The sequence below is a fragment of the Ovis canadensis genome, chromosome 6 (assembly GCF_042477335.2).
Source record: "Ovis canadensis isolate MfBH-ARS-UI-01 breed Bighorn chromosome 6, ARS-UI_OviCan_v2, whole genome shotgun sequence".
In the NCBI taxonomy this organism is placed as follows: Eukaryota; Metazoa; Chordata; class Mammalia; order Artiodactyla; family Bovidae; genus Ovis; species Ovis canadensis.
This window is the reverse complement of record NC_091250.1, coordinates 117,107,665-117,121,493: the sequence shown is the minus strand read 5'-3', so window position 1 is coordinate 117,121,493 and position 13,829 is coordinate 117,107,665. Positions and strand designations below refer to the sequence as shown.

Below are 13,829 nucleotides of genomic sequence, written 5' to 3'. Positions count from 1 at the left end.
CATTCTACCTGGAGCACCTGGTCAAATCTTATACTGCAAGAGGACTGCCGAATCACCTTTGTCCCCAGTAGTCCCCATACGAAGGCTGTGTCATGACTTCTGGTCCACTCTGGAGTCTCATGGACAAATGGGAATGCAGTAGTCATGTGGGTAAATGCATATGTGTAGGTGTGTTCATTTGCACCAGTGTACAAACCTGGACTCATTAGTCTCTGTGTGAATACCAACCAAATTTGACACTTGCCTCTTCAAATGTTCATAGCCATGACTTGAGAAGAATAAAGGCTGTCTGACCTGTCTTTACCAACATGGAACAGCAATTCTTGAATCAAAGCAGAAAAATATCTTACCTGGAACTACTTCAAAAAGAAACTTCCCTGGGCTCTCTTCATTGCAGGGATGTTCAAGCACTTTATTTCCAGGCAGGAAAATTGTACCCTGTGAACACAAATGTCCTAAATATCAACATCATCAGATGGCAAATATCATCATCAGTGAACATCCAAGGTGTGTCTGTAACCCAGTATTTAGTGATGTGCATCTGACTCATTTATATTCCCAGCTAATCAAAAATCACATAACAGCATCATATACATTCAACATTTAACAAATATTTGTTGAGCACCTCATAGATATAAAACACTGTGTGAGGTGCTGAGTACTTTTTTTTTGTAAAATAATTTATTTATTTTAATAGGAGGCTAATTACAATACTGTAGTGGTTTTTGCCACACATTCACATGAATCAGCCATGGATGTACATGCGTCCCCCATCCTGAACCCCCCCGCCCCCCCATCCCATCCCTCAGGGTCATCCCAATGCACCGGCCCTGAGCACCCTGTCTCATGCATTGAACCTGGACTGGTGATCTATTTCACATATGATAATACATATGTTTCAGTGCTATTCTCTCAAATGATCCCACCCTTGCCTTCTCCCACAGAGTCCCAAAGTCTGTTCTTTACATCCGTATCTCTTTTGCTGTCTCGCATATAGGGTTATTGTTATCATCTTTCTAAATTCCATATACATGTGTTATTATACTATATTAGTGTTTTTCTTCCTGACTTACTTCACTCTGTATAATATGCTCCAGTTTCATCCACCTCATTAGGACTGATTCAAATGCATTCTTTTTAATAGCTAAGTAATATTTCATTGTGTGTATGTACCATAGTGGAGATTCCTTAAAAAACTGGAAATAGAACTGCCATATGACCCAGAAATCCCATTTCTGGGCATACACACTGAGGAAACCAGAATTGAAAGAGACACATGTACCCCAATGTTCATTGCAGCACTGTTTATGAATAGCCAGGACGTGGAAGCAACCTAGATGTCCATTGGAAGATGAATGGATAAGAAAGCTGTGGTGCTCTTTTAAGCATCAATTTAGTAAATGTATTCTGTGTGCCAAAACCTTTTACTGAGCTTTCAACCAGCATAATATTATTTGTTAGAAAAATCTTATAAGGTGGGTATTGTATATCCCCATTTTATAGCTGCAGAAACCAATGCAGAAGCATTCAATAACATAGCCAATGCTCCCATAGCCTTCTCTTCATTATCTTCTCTCTTTTCTATTAAATTTTCTTTTCTTTAGTGGATCATTTCTGTCAGTTCTGAGAAATATTTTTTAAACTACTTTTTTTACTCCATCTTCCCCTCCAGTTCTCATTTCACTTTTTTTCCCCTTGCCTAGCAATGAACTGTCTACACTGAATCCATTTATTCATATGGATCCACTGCAGCTTGGTAAATTTTCAATCCTCCGTGAACTTGACTCCTCAAGAGCATTCAGCACTATCAACTACTCTTTCCTGATGTCTTTCTTTCCTTGCTGTCTTAGTTTCTCCAGGTTTTCCTTTTATTTTTCTGTTGACTGAGTCTCTTTTGCTGGTTATAACTGGATTTTAAATGTTAGCGTTTTCCAGAGATTTATCCAATGCTTCCTTCTCCTCTGACTTTATACACTCTTTCTCTAAGCTATCTCATCCATGCCTATGACTTAAATAACCAACTAGAATCCAAAGAATATCAAGTTAATATTTCTATCAAGGACTATCTGACCTCTAGACTTTTGTATCCAAGAGCTTATTTGACATTTCCATTTGGATATTTAAAATGCATCTCCAACTAAACTTAGCAAAATTCAAATGCAGTTAATTCAGGTCCTGTTTATATATTCCCTAAAAGGTCTGTATAGACAAAGCTATGGTTTTTCCTGTAGTCATGTACGGATGTGAGAGCTGGACCATAAAGAAGGCTGAGCACTGATGAATTGATGCTTATGAACTGTGGTGCTGGAGAAGACTCTTGAGAGTCCTTTGGACTTCAAGGAGATTAAACCGGTCAATCCTAAAGGAAATCAACGCTGAATATTAATTGGAAGGACTGGGAAAGACTGAAGGCAAAAGGAGAAAGGGGCAGCGGAGGATGACACAGTTGAATGGCATCATGGACTCAATGGACATGTCTTTGAGCAAACTCTAGGAGATAGTGAAGGACAATGGAAACTGGCATGCTGCAGCCCAGGGGTTGCAAAGAATAGGGCATGACTTAGTGACTGAACAACAACTTAGCACCACCTTCCAATCAGTTGCAAAAGCCAGAAACAGAGGAGTCATTGTCTCTATGGTGTCTCTACTACCACCACGCCCTAGTCCAAGAGACTGTATCTCTTATCTGGAATGTGTCAAATACCCCTTCACTGAATTTCTCACACTACTCAAACATCTTTTAATTATTTTTTTTTCTTCTTAACATGGTCAGAGTGATCTTTAGAAACATAAATTTGAGCTTGCAACTTTCTTGCTTAAAAGTGTCCTAAGGTTTTCCTTTGTCTTAAAATAAAGCTCTGGGTGGGCTTCCAGGCTGGTACAGTGGTAAAGAATCTGCCAGTCAATACAGAAGACACAAGAGACATGGGTTGGAAAAGCCCCTGATGCTAGAAACATTGAAGACAAAAGGAGAAGGGGGCAACATAGGATGAGATGGTTAGATAGCATCATTGACCCAATGGACATGAATTTGAGCAAGTCCGGGAGAGAGTGGAGGACCGAGAAGCCTGCGGTTCTATAGTCCATGAGGTCACAAAGAGCTGGACTGGACTCAGTGGCTGAATGAAAATAACAACCAAGCTCTGGGTGGCCTGGCTCCATCTGCCCCTCCAAACTAATTTTCCCACACTTACGCTTTTAGTACTTTCTATAATCCAGTCAACTGCCCTTCTATAAATGACACCATGTTCTCACTTGCCTTAGGACTCCATTCTCTCTTTGTTGTTTTATACCCATCTTTCAGACTGACTACATATAAACTATACTTGCGTAATTTCCTGAATGTTCCTTAGACTAATTTACCACTGTATGTAATTATGTTATTTGTAAAATTATTTGACTAATGTCTATCTTCATCATTAAACTCTAAAAGAGAAAATATAGTATGCTTTTTAAATTTTTTATTTATTGACTTATTTTTATCTTATATTTATTTTTATCCTCAAGGTATGTGGGATCTTGGCTCCCCAACCAGGGATCAAACCCATACTCCCTACACTGGCATTGTGGAGTTTTAACCACTGGACCACCAGGGAAGTCCCAACAATGTATGTTTTGTACCTTAAGCTACCGGCAAAGCCTAGCACTTCGCATGGCAAAAGGTTAACGCTTTAAAAAAGAGTATGGTTGAGTCAATGAGTACTGTTAGTGCGATAAAACTAGTATTCAAAATAAAGCACACTGGGATTCAAAAGCCTATACTCTTGTCCACCATATTATATTGTCCATTTTCCCAGCTTGAAGCAATATTTAGCTCAAATACTTTACACAACTTTCATTCTACCTTGTTTAGCACAGAAAATTATAGTCATCTTATTGGTCCCTCCATCTGAGCTTAGAGTGATAATGGATAGCACTGTCTAACTAAAACCCAGGGAATTAGAGGTTAGAAGGGTCCCTCCCTGCCTGTACTTTACAAAGTGAGGTATTGGAGGCAGTGCCTTTGTTTACCTCCTCCAGGAAGTAAAATGTCTTAGTTCTCATCACATCTAATGTTCCTTTGCCTATGGATTCCGTTTTACTTTCTAATATTTTTTTTTATTAATTTAAGACTTTGAAATATTCATGGTAATTAGGATCATTATAGAGAGGTTTATATAGAGTACTAAAATCAGTTGTTTCGATTACTAGTGGATTTTACTTACTGAAATGATTTTGTGAAATAATTAAATGTGTGATTTAGCCCAACTTTAGAATATACTATCTAACTTTCAACATAGATACAGCATTCATTTCTGACTGAATATGCATGTATATGCATGTATATACGACTCATTTAATTCTATGTCTTCAGGTTCTATACAGAATCTTAAACTGTATGTGTGCCTTATATGTTACATTCAAGCCACTCCTCTGCATAAATTATTCCCCTCCCTCCATGAAATCCCAATCCACCTTGCTTGGTAATTAAAAGATAGAGTTATGCTGTCCTTCATTGTCTCTTTCGTAGATGAGAAATAACTACTTCTGGCTGAAATTTTCAATTTCATGTTCAAATCTGATATTATACAAGTTTTATATTTTGACAGTTTTCCAAACAAAATTATGTGAAATTATGATGTAAAAATTATAGTTTATTTACCAGTAGGCAATGTTTAGGACAGGGTATACTGTAATTGACAAACATTTACTGTAGTTACTTCATTAAGTCATTCAATAAGTAAAATAAAGTCCTTTAATTAAAATGCCTAATTTGATCACCTTGTATAGAAACCAAGCAGTTAAAATCTATAACTAAGGGAAAGGTATTAGCTGTGATAGTTACCTTCTAAATATTTTGTAAAGTATATAGTCAGAAAATGCACATAACCAAACACAAAAAAATCTATAATTTATCCATCACCATAGACAACCAATATTAAAACAATACACATCTCTCCATTTGTATTTGTATATAAATATATATGTGTATTAAATACACCATATTTAAAAAAACAGTCAAAATATTTATCGTGTACTTCAAAACTTAGGTCATATGTTGTTATTATGCTAATTTAATAATCTACATCATTTTTAAAAACTAGTACAGTATAGTACTTACTCAAATATACATACTTTCACATCCTCTATTCTTATAAGTCTAATTTTTGGTGTTATATATAACGTTTTCGTGAACATCCATGAAGCTAAATCTCTGACCTTTTCCTTAACTTGTTCTTTAGGACAAATAGAGAAATTATTAATCGTACTCAAACATATGCACTGTTCACGTGGGATTGCTTAATTCTTCCAGAGTTGCTCTAAACTAGTTAACCAAATGAACAACTAGTAAGTATATATAATTCAAGTGCTGGTGGCTCAGATGGCAAAGAACTTGCCTGCAATGTGGGAGACCTGGGTTTGATCCCTGGGTTGGGAGGATCCCCTGGAGGAGGGCATGGCTACCCACTCCAGTATTCTTGCCTGGAGAATCTCATGGACAGAGGAGCCTGGCAGGCTATAAATCACAGGATCACAAAGAGTCAGATACGACTGAGCGACTAAGCACAGCACAGAAAGCACATATTATTAAAACACAATGTATTGAGATACAACCAGATGTCAGATACTATTTCTAGAACTATCTCAGGTGATGTCAGATATGTGAAATAAATAAACTCTACTTTCAATAGAAGATTAACACAGTATATAACTTCAGAACTAGTAAGTGCAAAAGTATGTTGAAAAACAAAAAGAAACATAATAAAAGTTTAAGAAGAGAGTGCCATAAGAGCAATCTGATTAGTTAGGAAAGATAATAGGAAAGAATTTTTTGTTTTTTTTTTTAAGAAATTAAGGCTTTAAGATTTAATGAGCAAGGGATCAGTTCAGCTCAGTTTAGTTCAGCCTCTCAGTCATGTCCAACTCTTAGCAACCCCATGGACTGCAGCACAATAGACTTCCCTGTTCATCACCAACTCCCTGAGCTTACTCAAACTCATGTCCATTGAGTCAGTGATGCCATCCAACCATCTCATCCTCTCTTGTCCCCTTCTCCTCCTGCCTTCAATCTTTCCCGGCATCAAAGTCTTCTCCAATGAGTCAGTTCTTTGCAAGAGGTGTCAAAGTATTGGAGTTTCAGCTTCAGCATCAGTCCTTCCAATGAATATTTAGGACTTATTTCCTTTAGGATGGACTGGTTGGATTTCCTTACAGTCCAAAGGACTCGCAAGAGTCTTCTCCATCACAGTTCGAAAGCATCAGTTCTTTGGTGTTCAGCTTTATTTATAGTCCAACTCTCACATCCATACATGATTACTGGAAAAACCATAGATTTGACCTTAGATGGACTTTGTCAGCAAAGTAATGTCTCTGTTTTTTAATATGCTATCTAGATTGGTCAAAGCTATGGGAAGAGCCTGATATGAGGAGCTGACTTATTTGAAAAGACCCTGATGCTGGGAAAGATTGAGGGCAGGAGGAGAAGGGAATGAGAGAGGAAGAGGTTGGATGGCATCACTGACTCGATGGACATGGGTTTGGGTGGACTCCGGAAGTTGTCGATGGACAGGGAGGCCTGGCGTGCCTGGGGTTGCAAAGAGTCGGACCCAACTGAGCGACTGACCTGAATTGAGGTTGGTCATAGCTTTTCATCCAAGGGGCAAGCGTCTTTTAATTTTATGGCTGTAGTCACCATCGGCAGTGATTTGGAGCCCAAGAAAAGAAAATCTGTTTCTGTTTTCATTTTTTCCCCATCTATTTGCCATGAAGTGATGGGACCGGATGCCACGATCTTCGTTTTTAGAACACTGAGTTTTAAGCCAACGTTTAAGAGAGGCCTGGCGTGCTACAGTTCATGGGGTTGCAAAAAGTAGAACGTGACTGAGCGACTGAACTGACTGACCGAAGGATTGTTAGTGACGTGGAGGACATGCTGTAGGAAATATAAGCCTTAGCAGAGGATGTTGCAGTTTACGTCCATGACAGCTGAGACCCACAGAAGGTTCTTGAGCAAAGCACAGGAGATTTAAAAATACCAGCCTCTTAGTAGTTTGCTGCTAAGTAGTTGCTGCCGAATCACTTCAGTTGTGTCTGACTCCGTGCGAACCCATAGACAGCAGCCCACCAGACTCCCCCATTCCTGGGATTCTCCAGGCAAGAACAGTGGAGTGGGTTGCCATTTCCTTCTCCAATGCATGAAAGTAAAAAGTGATAGTGAAGTCGCTCAGTCATGTACAACCCTCAGCAACCCCATGGACTACAGCTTTCTAGGCTCCTCTGTCCATGGGATTTTCCAGGCAAGAGTACTGGAGTGGGATACCATGAAGCAATTAATTTGACATAAAATGGCAAAGTCAAGCTATAAATGTGTTAGCAGTAGAAATCTGCATTAGAGATGAATTATTGGAGATCTATGTCACCCTGCTTATTTAACTTATATGCAGAGTACATCATGAGAAATGCTGGACTGGAAGAAACACAAGCTGGAATCAAGATTGCTGGGAGAAATGTCAATAACCTCAGATATGCAGATGACACCACCCTTATGGCAGAAAGTGAAGAAGAACTAAAGAGCCTCATGATGAAAGTGAAAGAGGAGAGTGAAAAAGTTGACTTAAAGCTCAACATTCAGAAAACGAAGATCATGGCATCTGGTCCCATCACTTCATGGGAAATAGATGGGGAAACAGTGGAAACAGTGTCAGACTTTATTTTTTGGGGCTCCCAAATCACTGCAGATAGTGACTGCAGCCATGAAATTAAAAGATGCTTACTCCTTGGAAGAAAAGTTATGACCAACCTAGATAGCATATTCAAAAGCAGGGACATTACTTTGCCGACTAAGGTCCGTCTAGTCAAGGCTATGGTTTTTCCTGTGGTCATGTATGGATGTGAGAGTTGGACTGTGAAGAAGGCTGAGCGCCAAAGAATTGATGCTTTTGAACTGTGGTGTTGGAGAAGACTCTTGAGAGTCCCTTGGACTGCAAGGAGATCCAACCAGTCCATTCTGAAGGAGATCAGCCCTGGGATTCCTTTGGAAGGAATGATGCTAAAGCCAAAACTCCAGTACTTTGGCCACCTCATGAGAAGAGTTGACTCATTGGAAAAGACTCTGATGCTGGGAGGGATTGGAGGCAGGAGGAGAAGGGGACGACTGAGGATGAGATGGCTGGATGGCATCACTGACTCAATGGACGTGAATCTGAGTGAACTCCGGGAGATGGTGATGGACAGGGAGGCCTGGCGTGCTGCGATTCATGGGGTTGCAAAGAGTCAGACACGACTGAGTGACTAAACTGAACTGAACTGATTATGAAGAAATATGAAAGAAACTGGTTATAATTTTAACTCAGGGGATGAAGAAGGAAGAGTCAAAGATGACTTCAGTTTTTCTCTTCTGTATATTTGAAAGAAAGGTGTTACCTCTTGTTAGAAATGAGGAGTTAGGAAGAGTCCAGCTCCATGAAGCCCATGCTCTTGAGCCCAAGTTATGTGATACTCTTTCATTTTCTTTTAGAAGCTATGTTGGGTATTCTCTATTTGCCCTCCAGATCTATCCATCAGTCTGTTCTGTATCCCAGGAGACTAACCTCTATAAATTGCATAAACCAGGCTCTCTTGATGTCTGACTTCAGACTGGGTTTGAGAGGCCATAGCAGGTAGTCAGAAGGCCACCAGAGTCAAATCAAGATAACCATTGATCTATGTCACTCCATGTTAGGCAGTGTTTGATGCCTGTTGTGCTGATTACCTTAGTCCACAAGTTCTAAACCTGCAGGTTCTCTGGCGTTTCCAGTGAACACATGGTGGTTTAGTCACTAAGTTGTGTCTGACTCTTGGGACCCCATGGGCTGTAGCCCACCTGGTTCCTCTGTCCATGGGATTTCCCAGCCAAGAATGGGTTGCCATTTCCTTCTCCAGGGGATCTTTCCAACCCGGAGGTTGAACCTGGGTCTCCTGCATTGCAGGTGGATTCTTTACCTACTGAGCTAACCAGGGAAGACTAGAGAGGTAATGGGTTCCTCCCTGTTTTTAGCTCCAGGGCTTTTTCACTATCAGTTGGTTTCCTTTAGCCTTCCCAAAACTTTATAAATGATTTCTTTATCACACACCCTTCAATTACACCTTTTGAAGCAGAGCTATCAACTTTTTGCCGGGGATCTTGAGAAAATAACCGGGGTACAAATATTCTGGATTTTTTTTTTTAAGAAAGAGTATATTAACCTAAACCATGGTGTTCAACATGCCTCATTGCAAATTTTGGATGATCAGAGAGAAGAGGCTCAAGAACAAAAAAGGGAATGTAATCTTTTTGACAGGAGTTCACTACATATGGCAATAATCAGCATATTCAGAATGGAATTATACTTAGTTTTCTCCCCTCTAGGGACTATCCCTTTATAAGGAATCTTTAACTTTCAAATGGGATAATATGTTTTATATATATATATATATATATATATATATATATATATATATATATATATGTATGTATATTTGACAGCTAAGAGTTGGCAAAAGAAACATAATTCAGAACCACACTAGTATTTTGCTATCAGCTAAAATTGCTATTAGAAAAGCAGCTCATCTCTAGTTAATATCAGATCCGCTGACAAGTGCTCCTTCTGATCTTTGAAATCCCATGGACTGTAGCCCACCAGGCTCCTCTGCCGATGTGATTTTTCCAGGCAAGAATACTGGAGTAGGTTGCCATTTCCTTCTCCAAATATCAGATCACTGAGCCCAAACCACAAGATGTAAGGCTAGATGCTGTTGAAAATAAACATGGTATTTCTTATTCTCTGGGATTTGGACTGGAAAAAATATAGGCATGTGCTTTATCTTTGTTAGTTTCATAAGTACTATAGCAAATTCTCTTTTTTCCCCAGTATGAACAATGATCATGAGCATCACAAGAAACAAGGTGAAGTCTCAGCTTGACAATATATATGAATTTTTAATGTGACCAGTCAGAAGTTTGAAAATGATATCAAGGGAGGAAGGCTCCAGAAGGAGGAGCTATATATATGAATATGACTTATTTGAATTGATGTATGGCAGAGACCATCACAACATTGTAAAGTAATTATCCTCCAAGTTAAAAAAAAAAAGAAAGTGATATCAAGGTGAAATAAATATTACTCAACAATTTTTATTAGAGTATAATAGAGAAGGTTTGAGTAGAGTAGATTGGTATAATTTGCTTCTTTGTAGCAAGTAACTTCATTAATTCATTCAACAGTTATTAAATAAGACATAGCATGTGCTAGGCCCTGTCTTAAGCACAAAAAAATGGAATGCCAGAAAGTCCTATAATGTCTTTATACTCCTGGATCTGAGAATCACTCAGGAAAGACAGAAAATAAAAAATAAAAAAAAAAAAACAGAAAAACAATTACAGACAAGCCCCTGTCACAAAAAGGAAATAGGATACTCAGTTCACTTCAGTCACTCAGTTGTGTCTGACTCTTTGCAACCCTGCGGACTGCAGCACACCAGGCTTCCCATACTGTATGCTTATAAAAGACATAAATTGTATCCACAAGTGCTCCAACCATATCCCAATCTACCGATGGCAATGAAGTCAGTGGTTAAGTAAATCTATTCTGGAGTCAAGCTGCCTCGTTTCAGATCCCCACACATCAGCCAAGTGATTTCAGGCAAGACACTTATCCTCTCTATTCCTCATGTTCTTCATCCTTAAAGTGGGATAAAAATAGAACCTTCTTCATAACTGTGAACTAACATGTGTGGTTTGTAGAAAAATGCCTGGTACACAGTATTTTTAGCTGCTTTTAATATTTTTTTTAAAGTCTTTCTTATATCCCAGAAGCCTCAAAGATATTTTGGGCCCATATTTTGCTAACCCTCCAATAATGAGATGATTATAATAAAGGTTCAAAATGCATCTACTAGTATCATCTAGTTGAATGAACAGGGAAGTGAACTAATTAGAAAATTTGAAGTCAGTCTTTTACTATCATGTCTGTAAGACTAGAGTAAAACCAACAACCTCCAATTGGCAATTATAGGACAAACAGCACAACAGAAAAGATGTTGATATTTATGATTGATAATGTTTCTTGACCATCTATTACTTTGCTCAGCAAATGTGTATGCTACTTATATCATTAATCTGCCTAGTGACTCTGTCATAAGTATCTCCCATTTTATACATGAGGCAAATAAAGCCCAGGAGGCACCAAGGGAAGAGGCTGGCAGAGTAGATTCCAAATACTTATTTGCATTAATTATTAACCCAACTTATGTTCTTAGCTCTAATCAGTCACTTTTACTTAGAGCAGTTTGAAGAATTTTTATCAATAATTATCAAGTTTCTCCTTCGTCTCTGAAATTAGTTACACTGCTTTCTGGGTGCTGCCAGGGAGATAAGAGATGGAGAGATTTTCCAGTTGGTTCAAATTTAGGATCTACCTAAGTAATTCCAATGTGCAAACTGTTTGGGGAACACTGACTCAAGCATTGCTATGAATTATCTAATAGAAAAAATACACATGTTTCAATGCCATTCTCCAGGTTTGATGCATGATACAGGGTGCTCGGGGCTGGTGCACTGGGATGACCCAGAGGGATGGTATGGGGAGAGAAGTGAGTGGGGGGTTCAGGATGGGGAACACATGTACACCCATGGCGGATTCACGTCAACATATGGCAAAACCAATACAGTATTGAAAAGTAATTAGCCTCCAATTAAAATTAAATAAATTTATATGTAAAACATAAAGATTTTTCCAGATTAAAAAAAATGAAAAAATAGCATAATGTTAAAAACACTATACACTCTGTAGAATGTACTATTTTTTCTTAGCTAACAAAACTCATCAAAGCAAGTAAGACATGTAATGTTTCCAAACCATTACTTAAATTAACAATGTAGTTCTATTTGCAATTTTTTAAGGAATCTCCACACTGTTCTCCATGGCGGCTGTACTAGTTTGCATTCCCACCAACAGTGTAGGAGGGTTCCCTTTTCTCCACACCCTCTCCAGCATTTATTGCTTGCAGATTTTTGGATCGCAGCCATTCTGACTGGTGTGAAGTGGTACCTCATTGTGGTTTTGATTTGCATTTCTCTAATAATGAGTGATGCTGAGCATCTTTTCATGTGTTTGTTAGCCATCCGTATGTCTTCTTTGGAGAAATGTCTATTTAGTTCTTTGGCCCATTTTTTGATTGGGTCGTTTATTTTTCTGGAGTTGAGCTGCATAAGTTGCTTGTATATTTTTGAGATTAGTTGTTTGTCAGTTGCTTCATTTGCTATTATTTTCTCCCATTCAGAAGGTTGTCTTTTCACCTTGCTTATATTTTCCTTTGTTGTGCAGAAGCTTTTAATTTTAATTAGATCCCATTTGTTTATTTTTGCTTTTATTTCCAGAATTCTGGGAGGTGGATCATAGAGGATCCTGCTGTGATTTATGTCTGAGAGTGTTTTGCCTATGTTCTCCTCTAGGAGTTTTATAGTTTCTGATCTTACATTTAGATCTTTAATCCATTTTGAGTTTATTTTTGTGTGCGGTGTTAGAAAGTGATCTAGTTTCATTCTTTTACAAGTGGTTGACCAGTTTTCCCAGCACCACTTGTTAAAGAGATTGTCTTTACTCCATTGTATATTCTTGCCTCCTTTGTCAAAGATAAGGTGTCCATATGTGTGTGGATTTATCTCTGGGCTTTCTATTTTGTTCCATTGATCTATATGTCTGTCTTTGTGCCAGTACCATACTGTCTTGATGACTGTGGCTTTGTAGTAGAGCCTGAAGTCAGGCAAGTTGATTCCTCCAGTTTCATTCTTCTTTCTCAAGATTGCTTTGGCTATTCGAGGTTTTTTGTATTTCCATACAAATCTTGAAATTATTTGTTCTAGTTCTGTGAAAAATGTGGCTGGTAGCTTGATAGGGATTGCATTGAATTTGTAAATTGCTTTGGGTAGTATACTCATTTTCACTATATTGATTCTTCCAATCCATGAACATGGTATATTTCTCCATCTATTAGTGTCCTCTTTGATTTCTTTCATCAGTGTTTTATAGTTTTCTATATATAGGTCTTTAGTTTCTTTAGGAAGATATATTCCTAAGTATTTTATTATTTTCGTTGCAATGGTGAATGGAATTGTTTCCTTAATTTCTTTTTCTACTTTCTCATTATTATTGTATAGGAATGCAAGGGATTTCTGTGTGTTGATTTTATATCCTGCAACTTTACTATATTCATTGATGAGCTCTAGTAATTTTCTGGTGGAGTCTTTAGGGTTTTCCATGTAGAGGATCATGTCATCTGCAAACAGTGAGAGTTTGACTTCTTCTTTTCCAATTTGGATTCCTTTTATTTCTTTTTCTGCTCTGATTGCTGTGGCCAAAACTTCCAGAACTATGTTGAATAGTAGCGGTGAAAGTGGACACCCTTGTCTTGTTCCACACACCGAGGAAACCAGAATTGAAAGAGACACATGTACCCCAATGTTCATCGCAGCACTGTTTATAATAGCCAGGACATGGAAACAACCTAGATGTCCATCAGCAGATGAATGGATAAGAAAGCTGTGGTACATATACACAATGGAGTATTACTCAGCCGTTAAAAAGAATTCATTTGAATCAGTTCTGTTGAGATGGATGAAACTGGAGCCGATTATACAGAGTGAAGTAAGCCAGAAAGAAAAACACCAATACAGTATACTAACACATATATATGGAATTTAGGAAGATGGCAATGATGACCCTGTATGCAAGACAGGGAAAGAGACACAGATGTGTATAACGGACTTTTGGACTCAGAGGGAGAGGGAGAGGGTGGGATGATTTGGGAGAATGCCATTCTAACATGTATAC

The 13,829-nt window shown here is 38.3% G+C and overlaps 1 protein-coding gene across 1 annotated transcript in view; it reads right to left on the bottom strand.

Annotated features, from left to right (window-relative positions):
• ARHGAP24 (Rho GTPase activating protein 24) overlaps positions 1–13,829 on the bottom strand; it is a 574,044-nt gene that overhangs the window by 301,632 nt on the left and 258,583 nt on the right. The window contains exon 3 of the mRNA XM_069594606.1: positions 351–438. Coding sequence (XP_069450707.1) covers positions 351–438 — 88 coding nt within the window. The remainder of the gene's footprint in view (positions 1–350; positions 439–13,829) is intronic.